We start from the raw sequence: 19,552 nt of genomic DNA, 5'->3' as shown, positions 1-19,552 counted from the left end.
TGAGACAGTACCACACTATGTTACAAAACTCCTTGAAGAATTTTCCGATGTGTTTCTTGATGATTTACCTGGGATGCCACCGCCTAGACATCTTGACCATGCTATAGAGTTAGAACGAGGCACAAGTCCTTATTGTCGGGCTCCCTATAGATTTAATGTGGATGAACTAAAGGAGTTAAAGCTTCAACTGGATGACTTGTTAAAGAAAGGGTTTATAAAGCCTAGCGTTTCTCCTTGGGGTGCTTCAGTCTTATTTCAAAAGAAAAAGGATGGAACTTATAGGCTTTGCATTGACTATAGAGGATTGAATCGGCATACTGTAAAGAATAAGTACCCTCTACCTCACATTGATGAATTGTTGACTCAGTTGAATGGTGCCACAGTGTTCTCTAAAATTGATTTGCGATCTGGTTACCATCAGATTCGTATTAAGGAGGAGGACATTCCTAAAACTGTTTTTAGAACTCGCTATGGCCATTATGAATTTACTGTGCTTGCTTTTGGCTTGACCAATGCACCCGCTACCTTCATGTGTCTAATGAATGATGTATTCCGTGAGTATTTAGATGACTTCATTCTGGTTTTCTTGGATGACATTTTTGTATATTCCAAGAATGGGGAACAACATGAACAACATCTAAGGAAAACACTTGAAAAGTTACGGGAGCATAAACTTTATGGGAAAAAGAGCAAATGTTTCTTCGCTAAAGACAAGCTTGTGTATTTGGGTCGTGTGATTTCAAAAGATGGTATTCATATTGATCCTGACAAAGCAAGGCTTATTTCGCAGTGGCCTAGACCGAAAAATGTAAAGGAGGTAAGAGGCTTTATTGGCTTAGCACAATATGAGAGAAAACATATTAAAGATTTCTCAAAAATAGCCTCTCCGCTTACTGATTTGATAAAACTTGACAAGCAGTTTATATGGACGGAGAAGTGTCAACAAGCTTTTGATACTATAAAAGACAAAGTGGCTGAAAATTGTATTCTCAAGATACCCAAGATGGGTAAACCTTTTGTAGTGACATGTGATGCTAGTGGTACCCAACTTGGATGTGTACTTTCTCAAGATGGTCGTGTAGTGGAGTATGAGTCTCAAAAATTAAGAAAGCATGAAGAGAACTATCCCAGGCATGATCTCAAATTGGCTGCCGTTGTTCATGCATTGAAACATTGGAGACACTTTCTACTTGGTGTAAAGTTCGAACTTCGAACGGATCATGAAAGTTTGAAGTACCTCTTCACTCAACCATTATTGAATAATAGGCAAAGAGGATGGATGAATCTTCTTTCCGAGTATGACTTTGAGATTAAGTACATTGAGGGAAAGGAGAATAGGGTGGCTGATGCTTTAAGTAGAAGACCTTTCGTGAATGCCATCACCCTTATTCGTTCCGATCGCAGAAAACATTAGAAATGAACTTGAACATGATGTTTTTTATGCACCTATTCTTCAAAAGATTGCTTAAACACCTTGTGAAAAGGTTGAAGGAAAGTTTCATTTAGTGAATGGTAATTTATATTGCCATGATAGACTTTGTGTACCATGTGATTCACCTTTGAGATGGAAAATCTTGTATGATTGTCACGATGGTCCATTTTCGGGACATGTTGGATATAACAAAACATACAGCATGGTTCGAAAATCATTTTATTGGCCTGCACTAAAGCGTGATGTTCGTCGTTATGTCCAAGAATGCTTACAATGTCAACAAGTGAAGGTGGAACAACATAAGATGCCTGGTAAGATGCAACCTTTGGATATACCTTTCAGGAAGTGGGAAACAATATCCATGGATTTTATTACTAAACTACCTACAGCTCGAGGGGGATATGATACCATTTTTATCGTCCTTGATCGTCTTACCAAAATGGCACATTTCTTTCCTATGAAAAAGATTGATGGTGCTCTTGAGGTAGCTAAGTTGTTTGTGAAAGAAATTTTCCGATTGCATGGGATGCCTAAAAGTATTGTGTCAGATGGGGATTCCAAATTTACTTCTTATTTTTGGAAGGCCACATTCAAAGCAATTGGGAGGGAGCTTAAGATGAGTATAACTTTTCACCCACAAATAGATGGAGAAACTGAAAGGGTTAATCACGTACTTGAGGATATGCTTCGAATGTATGTTAATGAGAAGCAAACAAGTTGGACTGAATTCCTATCCTTAGCCGAGTTTGCTTATAATAGTTCCTGGCATAGCTCCATTCAAATGTCTCCATTTGAAGCCATGTATGGTCAGAATTGCCACACTCCTGTGAATTTTGCAGATCCTCAAAATAGAGTCGAAGTGTCTAGACAAATGCTTGAGAGGATGGATGAGGAAGTGAAACTGATTCGGAAGAGCATTCAAAGAGCACAAGACAGGCAAAAGCATTACTATGATAAGAAGTGGTCTTTTCGTGAATTTCAGATTGGGGAGATGGTATTTCTGAAAGTAATACCTAAACGCAGTAATCTAATCCTTGGGAAGGATAGAAGACTCTCACCTCGTTTCGCAGGACCTTTTAAAATCTTAAAGAGGGTGGGAACGCTTGCATATCAATTTGAACTGCCTGAGAACATAAATGTGCATCCTGTTTTCCATGTCTGTCTATTGAAATCTTATGTTGCCAACCCAACTCATATTTTGCAGGACAAGTCTAGGATCAAGGAGGATGGGACTTTGAAAGTCGAACCTGAATATATATTGGATAGGAACACGAAGCGGCTTAGGAATAGAGTAATAGAAGAAGTTTTGGTTAAGTGGGATGCTTATCCTGTAGAAGATGCTTCATGGGTAGACTTAGATGCCTTACTGAGTTTCCTTCATTTAAACTCTGAGGACAGAGTTCCTGAAGAGGGAACGGATTTGACGCTCCAATTTTATATATGAAATATTTTGGAATATATATCACAGATAATGTTCAAAAAGGATGGTTTTGATGTTTTGAAGGTTTTGGGAAAGTTTGGTGTTGATCGAAAAATTTTGGTTTTTGTCCATTATGGTGTCGGCTAGATTTTGCGGCTTGATTTTGAATTGGTTAGAGAAATAATTTGAAGAAACTTTGTATGAGAGAGTTTTAGATCTTGTTGAGTATAAAAACTTTGTCCGAGTGAAAAATTTATGGTTCACTCGTTTGCATGCTTGTATGGAGGTCAGAAGTTGCTAACAAAGTGGTTTTGAGCTAAAAGTGCATCTAGATTTCCGTGTCAAGAATTGCAGGCATTAGACGGAGGTCGAGATGGAAGAATTGGCCATGAAAGGTGAAATGCAAAGGGAAAGAAGAGGGTCCGATCTTCGAGATGAGCTATTGAGCTTGTCCATTGGATCTACGAGGCAGGTGTGGTGATGCTCCGAACAGGGCCGTTTTCATGCCTTTAAATTTAGTTTTTTTAAAAAAAAGAAGAGAGACGTCGAGATTCCGTACGCGTTTGCTATCATAAGTGCACGCTACAAGAAGGTGAAAAGCACATGCACGCTTTTCGAGAAAAGCTGTTTTTGGCCGATTTTGGAGGCTTTTGGCCGCTAATTTTGGAGTCGTGAAATGCTATAAAAGAAGAGGAGATCGTGAGAAGGAGAACACACAATCCAACTCACGCATATCGAGGCTGAGCGAAAGAGAAGAGAAGGCACGCATCTCGAGGTTGCTCGAGCGAAGAGAAGGCACGCATATCGAGGTGCTGCGAAAGTGACAATAGCGCATGCGAATTGAGGCAGCGCAAAGAAGAAGATCAGATCAAGATATTTTGAGAGTGAGAGTGTGATTGAGATTTGATCGTTTGATCATCTGATTTGAACATCTTCATGCGAGTGAGAGTGAGAGTGAGAGTGAGAGTGAGATAGCTCGGGGGTGGACGGGAGGTATCGAGCTCCTTCACGGAGTGATTCTTCTCCAAAATTATTGTAAAGATTCATCAGTTTGATTCATACTGCAATGTCTCTTCTCGTTTATTCATGATTATTATCTTGCTACAATTTTGATCGTGATTGTGAAAGAACGGTGTGTGACATTGGGCATCTCTCCAGCACAGCAGTTTGCCCCAATACTAGAAAGTATAAGGAAAAAGCTTCTTTTCTGGAGCTCTGTCAAACTTGACCTTGCATCTAGAGTGTGATAGTGAACCAGGTTCTCTTGGCCACCTGGTTTGTGTGTTCTTGCTGGTGCCGGTCTAGGGATTGCATCACTCAGCTTATTATACCAATCAGGAATTTTTTATGGAGTGGACTTGATGGCATAGCAGATGTTGTAGCGAGGGTGGCCTAGGAGACCATTATTCTCCCATTCATGGAGGGATTGCAGTGAACCTGTGGGGATCACGATTTGGGGCTGATCCCACTTGTCCTCGCTGTCATTCTGCAGAGGAGTCAGTGCGACATTGCCTTTGGGACTGCAGTCAGGCGAGAACTGCTTGGAAAGGGGTTGCTCGGATGCTCAGCATCTTTCATACTTCCCCTTTCTTCATGACTTGGGGCTCGGTCGCATGGTTATTCCTTACTGGGCCCCAGGTGTTTTATGAGGGTGAGCCTTCTTCTTGGGCACTCTCGGTCCGCTGGTAGGTGATAGAGCCCTGCTCTCTCCAGGATGTACCACTTACTCCCTTCAGAGCTTCTCATGCTTCAGTGGACACCTCTTGGGAGATTTTGGCTAGCATTTCCTCTTGGCACATTTGGAGAGCCAGATTTACAGAGGCCTTGGATGGCACCCAGATACACCCATCACAGGTGTTCACGGGTATTTGGACTGACACGGTTCACACTTTGATAGCCATATGGGCTAGCATGCAGGGCCCTTCACGGGCAGCCTCTTCTAGAAGGACTATATTTCTTCGAGTTTGGAGGGGTTCTCCATTTTTCTCGGAGGTTTCTACCGGATTGAGATGGCACTATCAGCCTCAATCCTTTCTTTTTGGTTCTTGAGCTTTTCATGCATTGCATGATGTATCCCGTATGGAGCTTGCTCTAAGGGTTTTCTTTAATACTTAATAGAAGTCTCTTTTTGCCCAAAAAAAAAAGAAACATCAGTTTAAGACTGGCAGTCTTTTGGTTTTGATTTAAACTCTTTGATTAGAGCTACACCTTCACGGTAAACTGCCCATTTTCCATTCTTTCTGGCAGCCTTGACTTTAGCTAATTCAGTTGCCTTATTCATGAGTTGAGCCTGTGTAAGCTCCTTTGCTATCCATACTTTGGTCCCCTTCAGCTTGTAAGATTGTCAAAGGAGCTTGATCCGCATATCTCTTGACTTCAAAGTAAGGATTGCATGACCTTTATAGTGCATAATAGAAGTTGGCCTGGAGTCGTCATCATCCTGCTTATCATCATCCACCCATTCAATGTTGGGCAAGCTTGCTTTGATCTTTGTCAATATTTCACTATATGTGTCCTCTTTGTATCAATCTTGTGGGAGTCCCCCTATTCTAATCTTCAGTGCATTATCACTTCTAGCTTCGTGTTCTTTAATCTCTGCTTGAATATCAAACTTACTTGCTTTGGTGTCCACTTCCACACTCACTTCCTTCTTAGCAGTTTGTACTTCAATGTGAACAAGATCTTAGACTGTAGAGACTAGTTGCGGGGTAGGGGGGGAATCCTTACAAGATTTTACGCCTCATCAATTACTGCCTGCTTGCCACGCCCTTTCAGAATGTGAAGTGGAGTCTTTACTTGTGCCAGCTCCAATCGCAGCTCTGCCTGCTGCTGCAGATAAGAAATTTGATCCTGTTGCCCAAGGATGGGTCGTTTTGAGCCTTCTTGTTGGTAAGTCCATGCATAAGGAGAGTGTGTCATGGCTGCAACTTTAGAGTATTGAGTCCTGATGGAGGTTGAAGGAGTTGAGGGGGGACTTGGAGGAGAGGGTAGGCTAGTTTATGATTTGCTGTTTGTTGGACTCCCTAGCTGAACCTAACCCCCGGTTTGGGTTGGGGGTTTAGCTGAACTCGGGGTTAGGGTTAGTGTGTTTGTTGTTTGGCTGAGGTAACCGCTGGCTGAGGTGAAGGGATGATGGGTGGCGGGCCTTTGGAAGCCCCCATGAAAGTCTCAAGCTCGTCAATGTAGAGGCCAAACACGGTTGGTGATAAGGGACAACCCTGTTTGACCCCTATGGTGCTCAAGATTTCATATGTCCATCCTGCGCCTGTCTGAACTCGGCCTGAGACTCTCTCATAAAGTGCCATGATTGCCCAGATGATCTCCTGGTCAAATCCCAGTGCCTAAAGGTGTGTGATGAGTCAAGCTCGAGGTATTGTGTCAAAGGCTTTGCGGAAATCCACAAAGCAGCAATATACCCTCTCCTTTGGTGATTTGGCCTCCTCTATGACACTCCTGAGTGTGTGAGTATGTGATTCATAGTCCCATGGTCTCGCCTGAAACCCCGCCCTGACCCTCTGCTCTGAGCCCTCTCATCTCTGCGGACAAGCTGACCGATGCATCCAATACTGCTGCATAGATCTTGGACATCACATGTCCAATCATGATAATCCTGTACTTGGGTTCATGGGATCCCCTGCCTTGTGGATGGGGGTGATGGTGTTGAGTGTCCAAGTGCGGGGGAAATCCAAGGCAAATGTCATTGAATAGCTTTGCTAGGATCGAGGCTAATGTGTCGATCCCATATGCAATAAATTCAGTGCATAGCCCCTCGTGGTCCTTAGCTCGGCCATTGTGCAGTTTCAATGTCGTGTCATTGACTCCCCCTCTGGTGAACAACGTGCAAGTGGTGGGGCGAGAGGTGTGTATGAGATTTGGAGTAGGCTGGTGTGGGACATCATAAAGATGGCGTGCATATGTGTGCCAAACTCTTGTGTTGGTGAGGGGTGATGGAGACCTACGTGTGAGAGAATGGAGAGTGAGAGAGAGCAAGAGAGTGAGAGCTGGAGAGCTGAAAGCTGAAAGCTGAGTTGCAATAGAAGAGCGTGAAGAGTACAACTCAATGAGTGAGAGATAAGGTTTTGTCCTAGTGACAAAACCTTAGTAGTCACTAACCATAGTTAGTGAACTAACTGCGGTTAGGGGTAAAAACCTCTTAAAGAGGGAAAAGTGCCCCTAACTAGCTTATTAAATTACATTGGTCACTGCTGAATTATATCTATAATTCTAACACCCCCCTACGGTGCCAATGTCATGTACAAGGCTGATCAATCACCAAACGGATATAAGTTTAGGGCACTGCGAAATGCCTCAAACTTTTCACGTGGTAGTGCTTTGGTGAACATATCTGCAACGTTGTCATGTGTGGACACAAAGATCATACTGATCTCTCCTGCATGCAACTTCTCTCTGACGTAGTGATAGTGAACCTCAATGTGCTTCGTGCGAGCATGAAACACTGGATTCTTTGCCATTGCAATGGCACTCTGACTATCAGTGAGAATTGGAGAAGGACCCTCCAAAGACAGATGAAGATAAGCAAATAGACGTCGCAGCCAGACACATTCAACTGTTGCTGTGAAAGCTGCCCTATACTCAGCTTCACATGATGAGGTGGCCACTGTAGATTGTTTCTTGCTCAGCCTAGAAATGCAAGATTTACCCAAAAAGAAACAATTGCCACTAGTGGACTGCCTAGTATCATAATCACCAGCCCAATCTGAACCACTGTAGGCATGCATCTGCAAGTCACCCCCCCTGGGAAATAGCAAGCCAAAAGACTTCGTGCCCTGCAAAGATGCGCCTAACTGCCTGCCAATGCATAGTTTTTGGGCTGTGCATGTACCTGCTCACCTGAGATACTGCAAACTGAATATCAGGTCTAGTGTTGTAGAGATATATGAGGCATCCAACAGCCTGACTGTAAAGTGTGGCATCAACTAATTCTCATGCATCATGCATTGTGAGTTTCAGGCCCGGCTCCATGGGAGTGGCTATGGGCTTACAATCATGCAGGTTAAATCTGTCCAAGAGTTTTTGAACATACTTGGACTGAGACATAACAGTGCCACGTCTCTCATGAGAGAAGTGGATCCCCAAATAAAAGTGAAGCAGCCCCAAATCTAACATGTCAAAGTTGGTCTGCAAAATGGCTTTATCTGACAATTTGTGCTTAAATTCAATTGGCACATGAGCATAAGCAAGGCATCCAAAGACTCGGAAGTGATCCACTGAAGGCTTTCTATCATTCCAGACCTCATAAGGAGTTTTTGTTTTTAAAGCCTTAGTGGGAGCCTGATTCAAAATGTAATTGGCACACATCAAGCCCTCAAGCCAGAATTTGTGAGGCATGTGTTTGCTTTTCAGCATACATCTGTCCATCTCCATGAGAGTTCTATTTTTCCTCTCAGCTTTGCCATTTTGCTAAGGGGTCAGCCTGACTGTGAGCTGATGCACAATACCCTTGCCTTTCAGAAAAGCATCAAATTCTGCAGACAAGTATTCCCCACCTCTATCTGTGCGCAATGTCTGTATCTTGAGTCCGGTTTCATTTTCAACCATGGCTGAAAAGTGTTTAAACACCGTGAACACTTCTAATTTGCGTTTCAGCCCAAAAACTCAAGTGAAATTGGAGTAATCATCAATAAATGTAACGAAGTAGAGATGACCACCCAACGATGGAGTCCTCATGGGACCACAGACATCACTGTGTATAAGCTGTAATTTGCGGACAGCTTTAACTGAACCATCCTTCTTGAAGGGGAATCTATGCATCTTGCCTAAAATGCACCCTTCACAGGCATGTGGAGGAGGTATCTCAAGAGGTGGCAATGCATCAACCATGGAATACTTCTGAAGTGTCATCAAGCTGTTGTAATGCATGTGGCCAAATCAGGCATGCCATAATTCTGCATTCTGCATGGCAGTTGTAGGGGTAGAAACTGCAAGAGCATGGGCTGCTCTTTTCTCAAAAAGATCAAGCTGAAAAAGCCCACGCAACAGAGTACCAGATAACCTTAAGGCATAGTCATCTTCCCTGTCTCGGATAGCACATTTGTCATCCTCAAAGATGACCTGAAATCCAGCTCTGTTAAGAGTGGACACTGAAAGAAGATTTTTGGTTATACCAGGCACATATAAGACATCTGAAAGTCTGAAAATTGAGCCATCAATGGGAGTGAGCTCAACATCTCCTGTGCCACGTACTGAATATGATGAGTTGTTGGCACAAGTGACTTTCTTACCAACGGGAGGTGGATGCAAGGAAGTAAAAAGACACTTTCTAGAAGTGATGTGTTTGGATGCACCGCTGTCAAAATACCAAGTGTTCAGTGTTTCATTGACATTGAAAGCAGATGCATCCGTAGAAGAGTCATAACTGCAAGTCAAAAATGCATAAGTATCATCATTACAAGTGGCTGTACTATCCCGAGCATCTGGAGCAGCCAGCCTAGAATATGAAATGCAAGATAAAAAGGCATAATCTTGTCCAACAAAGTTGGCTGCAGCATCCCCACAGTCAGATGCATGAGGAGCTGAATCTGAAACAGCCATACCGGAGCTGTTTTTCTTCTCTTTTGCAAGCCTTTTCTTGCATTCTGCAATGTGATGACCTGGTTTTTTGCAGTAGTGACAAAAACCCTTCTTTTTGGGCTTACTTGCATCATTTTTAGCCTTTTGTGAAGGCTGTCCTGACCCACTAGAAGGCTGATTTACTGATGTCTTTGCCTGTCCCTTTGTTTTTTATTTAAACTTTGAGAGCATGGCTTGTTCACCTGCACGTGAAGCCAGTTTTCCCTGGTCTGCTCTTCCTGAAGTAGAAGTCCTATCAACTCATGAAAAGTGAGAGGATTTGCACCCCCCCTCAATGATAAGTTCAGCGAGGTATGAAAGTTGAGATAAGACTCAGGAAGAGAATTCAGAGTGGTTGTAATCATCTCTGAATCAGGAATAATTTCATCTATGTTTAACAATTGCTCTCTGAGATCCTGTAGCTTTGTGAGGTGGATTGACATGGAGTCACCCTCTTCCATATGTGTATTACTTAACTCTCTTTTCAAGAAGGATACCTTTGCATCATTCCGGGCTGCATACATGCTTTCTAAAATATCCCACGCTGCCTTTGAGGTCTTACACGACCGGATATGCGGAATGATAAATCTTTTCACTGAAAGAGAGATACATGACAAAGCTAAGGCATCTCGTGAATCCCATCTCTTCTGATCTGGAGTAGTGGCTATAGCTGCACCAACAACTTGTTCTGCAGCTGCCCCTTGTGCACAACCTCTTCCACCTCCTTGCTGAGGAGGGGTATTAGGTGCCATACCTGCTGGTCGGATCTCCCCCCCATTCACATAATCCCATAAATTGCGAGAAATTAGAATATTGCGTACCATAAAACTCCAGAGGGAGTAGTTGGTACCATCCAACTTGTCTTCCTATGAAAGACCACCGAACTGGAAGTCATTCTAATTTTGCTGGGTCATATCTGAGAAAGAGATTTAAGCAGATACAAAACTGAATTCCCTTACTGGGAATGAAATGCACAACTCCCAAAAAACACAGCCAAGCACCGACTGTAAATGCAACTCAGATTTCTGTACTTGCACACCACACTGTGTGAGCTCTTGGACAATTCTATCAGTCTTCCGCTATGCGTATCCTTTTTGGGTAATTTTTTACATGGTATTAGAGCCCAAGTAGGAGGCTCACAGGTGTGGGAGCTTGAAGGTAGGGACCTTGCTGAAGGATGACCCTGATTCAGAAACTCTTGGGAATCGACTTCCACGATTGGAGGACAGTGCCCTTGCGAGAAGGAGGGTGACTCAGGTTCAGTCAGGTGCATTTAGAGTTCGTGGTCAGGGTTATCTAGAGATGTTCTTTTGCTGTAGACCTTGCCAAAGGAAGGACAGGTTGAAACAGACCCTCAGAGCATGGTGCTTGGAAGACTTGAGGTTGTTCACTCATTATGAGGGGCACAACTGGAAGATCATGACGGCTCGATTACTCGAGTTCAAAGGCGGGAATGTGACTAAAGATGGTGGTGCTAGGAGGTGCTACCAGAGATGGACATGTGTACCAGGATGGTGTAAGGAAGCGGAACCAAACTTGGTGGAGCAGGAGCCACTAGATGAAAAGCTAGGAAAAGATTTCGACATCGAAATGTCCCACATGACTACGACTTGGGAATCACTAGAGCATCGTCATCGAGGTGTTGGCATTGGGCCGAGATGTGTCGGTGAGAGGGGGTGTTGGAAAGGTCACCTCCCCATCTGTAAGCCCCCATATGAGGAGAGCATGGGGGGGGGTGGACTTGGCCACATGGGCAACAAGATGGCTGCCGTGGGGGCAAAGATCAGAGAGAAAAAGTAAAGTACTTGGACGCATCAGAAGCCACTCCCTTGGGCGTCACACTCAGGGTGAAGGAGAGTGGAAGGTGTGCTGCAGACTGAGTTCCCTAGAGGCTGGACCTTGGCTGTCTTCTAGGGCAGCAAGGTGTTGTGATCATCAGTATATATCCTCTGGAGCAGCAAACCTACAGCCAGAATCTGACTCTAGTTTAATGAAGGAGTCAAGGGTGCTGCATAGTTTGCTGCAATAATTAAATTTTCATAGTACATGTGGCACTATGCTGCTTGTTGCTCTAGGATTTAATCTAGATTTAGGGTTTTCTACAAAACCCACATTTTATTTGTTCAGTCTATGCAATTCATTTAAGCTTTCTCAAGCTTTTCCAGCATGGTGTGTTCTGCGTTGTCCCCGCTCTCATAAACTTCACATACCCATTTCTCCTTCATTGGTTGAATATTTTCTCTACAATAATTGCATACAAGTTGTGAGTTTACATGTAAGACTTGGGTATCTATGAGGGTAGGCTAATGATCACTTTTGTGATCTCTCATCAAGAGCTTCTCCTCTAACCATCTCTTATGTTGATAAGGGTGATTGGATGAGTGCAGTTTGGCTCCCTTTTTTGGCAAAGATCTACCAAATAGGGATCCTTTCCTTCTTATTGAAGTGGATCTGATTGTCAATGGGATGCTACGTCTATAATCCGAGGGAAAAATGCAACTTTTAATTGTTTTGATTAAGGTGGATCTTTTGTGGCAAGCTATGGAAAATGCTTTCTTTTCTTGACATATATTACATGTTTAGAAATTGTCAAAAGATTGGCATCTTTCCTTAGTTAGGCGTAAACCACCCGTTACTGGCTTGTAGTTATACTTTTTATCAACCATGTCTCCCGGCCTCCCTTCGCGGGTTTTGGTGAGTCCTGCGGTTCCTGCCAGGCCTTTTGGTGGTCTCCCCCAAGGCGTAGCCAAGAACCACTCTGACAGCTAGATGTGTCCTAAATGAGATTGTCACTATCCCCCAATACGATCATTCAGGGAGTCTCGGCTTTGATTTTACATGTACAGTAGGAGGAAGTGCCAAAAGATTGGCATCTTTCCTGAGATACCCATAAACCACCTATTCCTGGCTTGCGCTTTTCTCTAGAAAAAATCAGCAGTCACCACAACCTGGTAGTGTAAGAAACTTAAATCCATGATCACGAGCAACTTTTGGAATGCTTATGCATACAGAGGTTTCAGTGTCGGAACACATAACATTCCTTTCCTTCTATTCTGAAATGAACTTTTTTTAATATTATGCCTACAATATGCAATCCCTGTACTCCACAGGGTGATGCTAGGCATAACCACGGATGAGGGGCAGACTGGGATCATAGTACATAAATGTTCTGCTGAATGCATTCTTCAATCAATCTGTGCCGCTTGTGAAGGTGAGATTTCAAATTTACCCTTTGTTTAATACAAATGGCGTGTATTTGTCATGGGAACCTACAAATCCCTTGTTGTTTGTTTCAAGTGATTACAATTCTAGTCATGGTGGCGATACTATATAGATGCTGAGTACAATTCTAGTCATGGTGAGTACAATTCTAGTCATGGTGGTGATACTATATAGACGCTGGAAAGTTTGTAGACAAACCTATATCACAACGTGCTAGGCCCAAAAATGTGCAGGTTTCATTTTGAAATTAAGGGCTTGATCCATTTTGGAGGGTCTCAGAAGTTTTGGGAAATGGGGCACCCTTGGAGCCTCCAAGCACTTGCTCAGAGACTAATATGACTCCACAAACGATACTCCAAACCAACCAAATATGGAATCTTGCCATAGGATCCTATATGTGATGATATTTGACAGATTGGTCACTGAAAATGAGAATATTTGATGCAGATGGGCTAGACTTAAAAAATTAGGACCCTTTACGTAGCATGGTTATTTACCACCGGGAGTTGATGAGTGTCTTATTTCTATGTAATAGTATGTATTGTCAGTTGTAAAAGTTGAGCATTGGATTTTTATGCTACAAGCATGTTGGTGCTCCATGCAGGGATCCTTATCAGTGATAGATGATTCTGGACAGGAGTTGCAAACAAGCAGCTCTGCTGCGCAAGGGATTGATGTAAGTGACATATTTGACCTTCTTTTATTTGGGAAGAATAAGAACAATCCAACCGCTTGCACTGGTTCTTGGCTCACTACCTATGGGAACTTAGGAGCAGCTGGAAGTTGCCAATTTAATGGGGGATAGTTCAATCTGTAAAAAATGTGAAAAATGCATGCAAGACATGGTTTACAAATCACTCACGAAATTCAATTTTGTTATGAGATTTGTCAAAGTGTTGACACAATGGCTATGCTAATAGCAATTTGTTTTTTAAGAAGGCATTATTTGGTCAATGCGATGCAGGTAGAAGAAAATGGTCCAGGGGATAATAGTTCGAATCTTCCAGAAGGATGCACAGTTCAAGAAGTCGATAAGCAATTCAACAATGGTGTCCAACAAAGAATGCCGAACAATAAAGATTCAGGGAGGAATTCATCTTGCAATCATGAGTTGCAGGGTCAGTACATTCAAATTATTGGGAAGCACATATTCCCGTTAGAATGATGTTGAAATCCCTACTTCAGTTTTGTGGTTCTGAAATGAACATTCTAAATGAGTATATATCCACATTGCAGGGAACTAGGTTTTGCACGTTAATAAATTTTTTAATAATGTGTGCTAATGAAAATGACATTGTTGGTTTTGAGCAATTTGGAAAATCAAATAAGCTTGCACTTAAGATCAGACATAGTTAATCATAGCATGCCAATGTGTTCCTTAAGAATCCATGGGAGAAGAACTCTAATTTAATTGCAGCATTCAATTAGAGCTCCCCATAATAATTTGTCAGAATCCACCTTTATTGATGTGTGACAATTATGTTTGGGTTCCTGTAACTAAGGTAGGGGAGTAAGTATTAGGTTGCCCTGTATTTTGTTTCCAAGAAAAAGTACCTTCTATTGAATGCTTTGAAAAGAATACAAAGACTCAGCTGTCTGTAAGGCGATGCCAGAGAATTTGGCTGCCTTATAGCTTGCCTCTCTAAGTCTAGTCACTACTCATGGTAACCTGAGAAGAAGTGCTGACAACAACTGTGGTGGGCTATTCAACCAATGGATCTCTTGATCTGTGAAAATATAGAAGATGCCTATAGTTCATGCTTTGCAAAACGTTCATGCCGCTCAATGAACTCAAGAGGGATTCCAATCGTAGAGAACCGTCTGTCCAATGGAGCTCTGTGGTGTCCTCATCCTCTTTATTGATAGGCCATTAAATGAACTCAAGAGGGATTCCAATCGTAGAGAACCGTCTGTCCAATGGAGCTCTGTGGTGTCCTCATCCTCTTGTTGGAGACCTCCCACCATGCCTATATGTCTTCAATTTGTGGCACCATCCTCCTCTCATACAACATCCTGAGATCTCCTCCCGTTGCCATTGGACACTAGGTGGTTCCATGTCCCTATGGATTTGGTTGGTTCACTATGTCACTATGCTCACCTGATATGTGTCCTGTGACCAGCATGGATCTTAGACATCATGTGAGTGCCAAATGAGTGGCTGGTGCTCCTCTCTGCATTGCAATATGACCCTCATGAGACTGTCCGAAAGATGACTACTTTAAACTAATAATGACTCTTTCGGGTTCTAAACCCAGTTTAGGTGTATCATCAGGATGGATCCTAACCTGATGATACCTAGAACGTAAGTCAATCTAACTAAAATACTTAGCTTCTAACTAATTTATTTTTAATAGCTACCTTATCAAGGGCACAATAATCTGTGCACAATTGCATAGATTCATCTTTCTCTTTAATTTAAAGGACTGGCACAGCCCAAGGGGAACTACTAGGCTGAATCTGCCCTTTCCCAAGGTACTTTTTTTTTTTCATAAAAAAATTCCCCAAGGTACTTAGACAATCGCCGCTCTACTTTCTTCTCTTCCATTTTATTTTACAAGGTAAGGTGCTTTGGAAATAGAAGTAGCTTCTAGAACTAATTCTATGTTTATGCTCTGCTACTCTCTTTAAAGTAAATCATTAGGAAGATGCTCAAAGAAAACTTAGTTCATACAATAAAGCTGAACCTTTTTATTTTATTTTCAACTAAATTCAAAGAACTTTCCCCTAGAAAAACAAAATCACTCGTTTTGGAAAGTAATGGAGTTATTCAAATAACTTATTTGTAGAGTATGGCCTTTTCCTATCTAGGACCACATCTGTCCTATCAAGGTGCATAATATGAAAATTAAGAGTATCCTTATATCCGTGAATTTCCAAAAACATATTGTTTATAATCAATTTCAAACTGTTTAACCTTGTGTCAGGTGCACCAGTGCCAAGCACAAGTGTCAGTGACACCTGGCTGCATTGTCAAGTATTCGGAGCATCTAGACATGTCCACCTGGTTTTGGGCATCTATACCAGGCCAGCAAAGGCACACCAGTGCGCAGCAATGGCAGGTCCAACCAGGGTCAAACTGGCCAGCAAATGGACCCGACCAGGTTGGCCTTACATCAGTCAAAACAGTTGACCAGATCAGGTCGGTCAAGCAACCAGTCTGGTTGGTCAATTGTCAGGTCAGGTCGGCCTGTCTCAAGCCCTATTTAAGGGGTCCTCAGCCCCTCATTCCAAGCGGACAGTACCACAGTCATTTCAGGGCAGTTCTGGCTTCCAGTGTTAGCATCCAGCCCCGCATTCAGTCCTGCATTCAGCCAGCAGTTTTTGGCTCAGTATCGGATACACTTTTGTATCCATTTTGCATTCATGTATAGTCAATAGTTAGGGCATTTCCCTCCGCATTTATATATCATAAATAAAGCAGTGTACAGGAGTTAGAAAGATCTTTGGTGTCCTTCATGCTAGGGTTCTCTATTTCCTGCCATCTATGTACACACGTTCAGTTAGCTTCTGTACGGTAAGCCCTGCATGTTATAATGATATCAGAGCAGCATGCTTCCTTTGGATCTGAAGAACGTTCGAGGGAGTCCAAGCAGCAAATCACAGTAATGGGGGCGCAGCTGGCAACAGAGGGCGTATGGTTGGATATTGTCCAATTTTGTATTTCGTCCCAACCCCATACTAGTTGTAGCACCATACTCCATTAGACTCTCCCTCCCTCCCTTCATTATGCATCTGTAACAACTAACTATCTAATTTCTACTGCAGATCACGGGAGCAGCACCATGAATAACCTCCCAGCCAACCTTGCTGAAGCTGACGAGCAGACAGAGAGATTCCGATACCAAAAACATACGTGAAAATTCTTCTCTTCTCTCTCTAGCCTCAACAAGCCCCATCTCCCTAGATAGATCTAGATGCCACATGTCATCCATATAGGGCCTTCCTAATGCAACATCTCACCCCTCTCTTGGGATGCATTAAATCCTTTGCCCCTAGGCACAATCTTTGCATTAGGCCCTTAGCCTTAGATCTACCTAGTCTGGTGCTATCAACCCTCACTTAGGACCTTGACATTAATTCCCTCCCGATCATTTACATGAATCGCAAACAAATATATTACAAAAAATAGATCCTTTAAGGAAAATGTAGACTGATTCTTCCGAGGTCATGCTACCTCGCTAGAGCGTAACATTCCTTCCCTCTTCAGCCATCAGCGTCCTCGATGATAAAATCTGGGAACACTCTCCGCAACTGGTATACGGATTCCCAGGTAGCTTCGGATAGAGGCTGACCATGCCATGCAACCAACACCGTGGGTATCTTCCGATTTCGTATTTGCATTGTTTCTCAGTCCAGGATTCTTGTTGGTTTGCGCCTCGCAATATCCTCTATCTCCTGAAACAAAACCACACCTTTGATTAGTGAGTCACCTGTATGTAAAAATTTCTTTAAGCGTGAAACATGAAAAACCGGGTGCACCTTACACCCTTGTGGCAATTCTAATTTATAGGCTACATTGCCTATTCTCTTTAGAATTAACCACGGCCCACAGTATCGAGCTGATAACTTAGCACACTCTCCTGAAGTCAACGACTTCGAGTGCGAAGGAACTCTGAGAAAAACTTTTTCTCCTTCCTTAAATACTCTTATAGACCGGTTTTCATCCGCATACACCTTGGCTCTATCCATAGCCTGGCGGATATTAGCTCTCGCAAGTGCTAGCATCTCCTGCATCTAAACTACAAAGTTCGCGGCACTAGGCACTTTCTGAGGTACTCCAACTATAGTTGGATTTGCTGGTCTATAACCATAGTTCAGCTCAAACGGACTGAACCCGGTAGAGGAATGTTTTCTATCATTGTAGGCAAACTCCAACAATGGCAACCACTTGTCCCACGTATGTTGCCTCAATGACACATATGCCCTCAGCATATCCTCTAAAGTCTGGTTGACTCTCTCCGTCTGACCATCCGTCTCAGGATGATCCCCACTACTCATTCCCAACTCAGTCCTTAGTGTCTCAAATACCGCTGTCCAAAAATGACTGGCAAATCTGACATCTCTGTCTGACACTATGGATCTAGGCAATCCATGCAGACGAAATATATGTCTAATGAACAAATCCGCTACTTGCAGGGCACTAATAGACTCTCTAGTCGGAATGAAGTGAGCCATCTTGGTTAGACGATCAACCACCACAAGGATAGAATTATATCCTCCTTGTGTTGCAGGTAGCCCTACAATAAAGTCCATGGAAATGCTTTCCTACTTACTTAGTGGTATTTCCAAGGGCTGTAAAAGTCCGGGTGGCTTCACCCGTTCGGCCTTCCTTACCTGACACGAGAAACACCGTGTCACATATTCATGAATACGCTTTTTCATCTTTGGCCAAAAGAAATCTCGCTTCACGAAATCATATGTCTTCTCGACTCCTGGATGTCCCGCACATGGGCTATCATGCCACTGTCGAATGACTCTCTGCCTGAGATCATTCTGACCAGGTACTACAACCTTGCCATTTCTAACTAGCATACCATCCCTTATGGTATATCTTGCATAAGTTTGGCCTTTTCTGGATGCCAGGTCATCCTTTTACTTTCCCCGGGTTTTAACACATGAGCCTTAGGCCAGAAGCTCTGGACAAACTCGTCCACTTTTTGAGTTTCTCTTATCTCGGTCATTAGAGCACTCTCTAATACCGTGAAACTCAGGTTGTGCATAATGCGAGACAACGCATCAGCAATCTTATTGTCTTTTCCTCTTCGGTACCGAATCGTTAGATTAAACTCCTGCATGAGCTCTGCCCACCTAGCTTGGCGGCCCCTCAAGTCAGGCTGTTTACAAAAATGTTTCAGAGTATCATGATCCACATCCACATAAAACTCTGAACCATACAAATAATGCCTCCGTGTTTTTAAAGCATGGATAACAGCATACAACTCCAATTCATGAGTTGGCCAATTCCTTTGAGAGGGAGAAAGCTTCTTGCTTTCAAAGGCTACTGGCCTTCCCTCTTGAAGGAGGACTGCTCCCACCGCAATGCCACTTGCATCGGTTTCTAGGAACAATGGTTTCTGCGGATCAACTATTTTTAACACCGATCCTGAGACCACAGCTTGTTTTATGGTGTTAAAACTTTCTTGTTGATTCTGTCCCCAAATAAAAGGTACTTTATCTGAGGTCAGATCAGTCAATGGCGATACTATTCCGGAATATCCTTTGATATGCCTTCTATAAAACTGGACAAATCCCAAGAATGATCGCAACGCGGTCAGACTCTGAGGGATTGGCCAAGTTAGTATCGCAGCCACTTTCTTCGGATCCATTTCTACCCCCTGTGGAGTAATTATGAATCCTAAATATTCAAGCCTAACCATACACACTATAGTTTTCTTTTTATTTACATAAAGACTGATGTACTACGAACTTTCTGATATACAGACGTAGTAAATCGTTCATAAGCATGACGAATGTAGCCGGAGCATTGGTAAGTCCGAAGGGCATTACCAAAAACTCATAATGACCAAACCTGCTTCTAAAAGCGGTTTTATGCACATCCTCGGCTCTAATCCGGATTTGATGGTAGCCACACTTAAGATCTATCTTGCTGAAAATCACGGCTCCATGTAATGCATCTAGTAAATCATCAATCCGAGCCATCGGATACCTGTGCTTAACAGTGATATTATTCAATGCTCTGTAATCTATACAGAGGCGAAACGTATCATTCTTTTTCTTCTTTAATATCACTGGCGAAGCAAAAGGTGAGAAACTTGGTTGAATCTGCCCCAACTTGAGGTATTCTTCTAGTTGTCTACGCACCTCCGTCTCTTCAGTAAAACTCATTCTATAGGGAGGTCTATTTACAGGTTCTGCCCCGACAATCAGTTCAATCTTATGCTGAACAT

At 42.9% G+C, this 19,552-nt stretch overlaps 1 protein-coding gene across 2 annotated transcripts in view; it reads left to right on the top strand.

The window, feature by feature from the left end:
• Positions 1-19,552, top strand: part of LOC147891675 (phosphatidylinositol/phosphatidylcholine transfer protein SFH12-like) — a 142,274-nt gene that overhangs the window by 62,195 nt on the left and 60,527 nt on the right. For both annotated transcript variants that reach the window (XM_087387906.1, XM_087387905.1), the window contains exons 9-10: positions 13,249-13,320; positions 13,609-13,762. In XM_087387906.1, the coding sequence (XP_087244032.1) occupies positions 13,249-13,320; positions 13,609-13,762 (226 nt within the window). The remainder of the gene's footprint in view (positions 1-13,248; positions 13,321-13,608; positions 13,763-19,552) is intronic.

Source organism: Dipteris shenzhenensis, chromosome 17, assembly GCF_047967505.1.
Source record: "Dipteris shenzhenensis isolate YYH24624 ecotype China chromosome 17, Dip_SZ_1.0, whole genome shotgun sequence".
In the NCBI taxonomy this organism is placed as follows: Eukaryota; Viridiplantae; Streptophyta; class Polypodiopsida; order Gleicheniales; family Dipteridaceae; genus Dipteris; species Dipteris shenzhenensis.
This window is presented reverse-complemented; position numbering and strand designations above follow the sequence as displayed.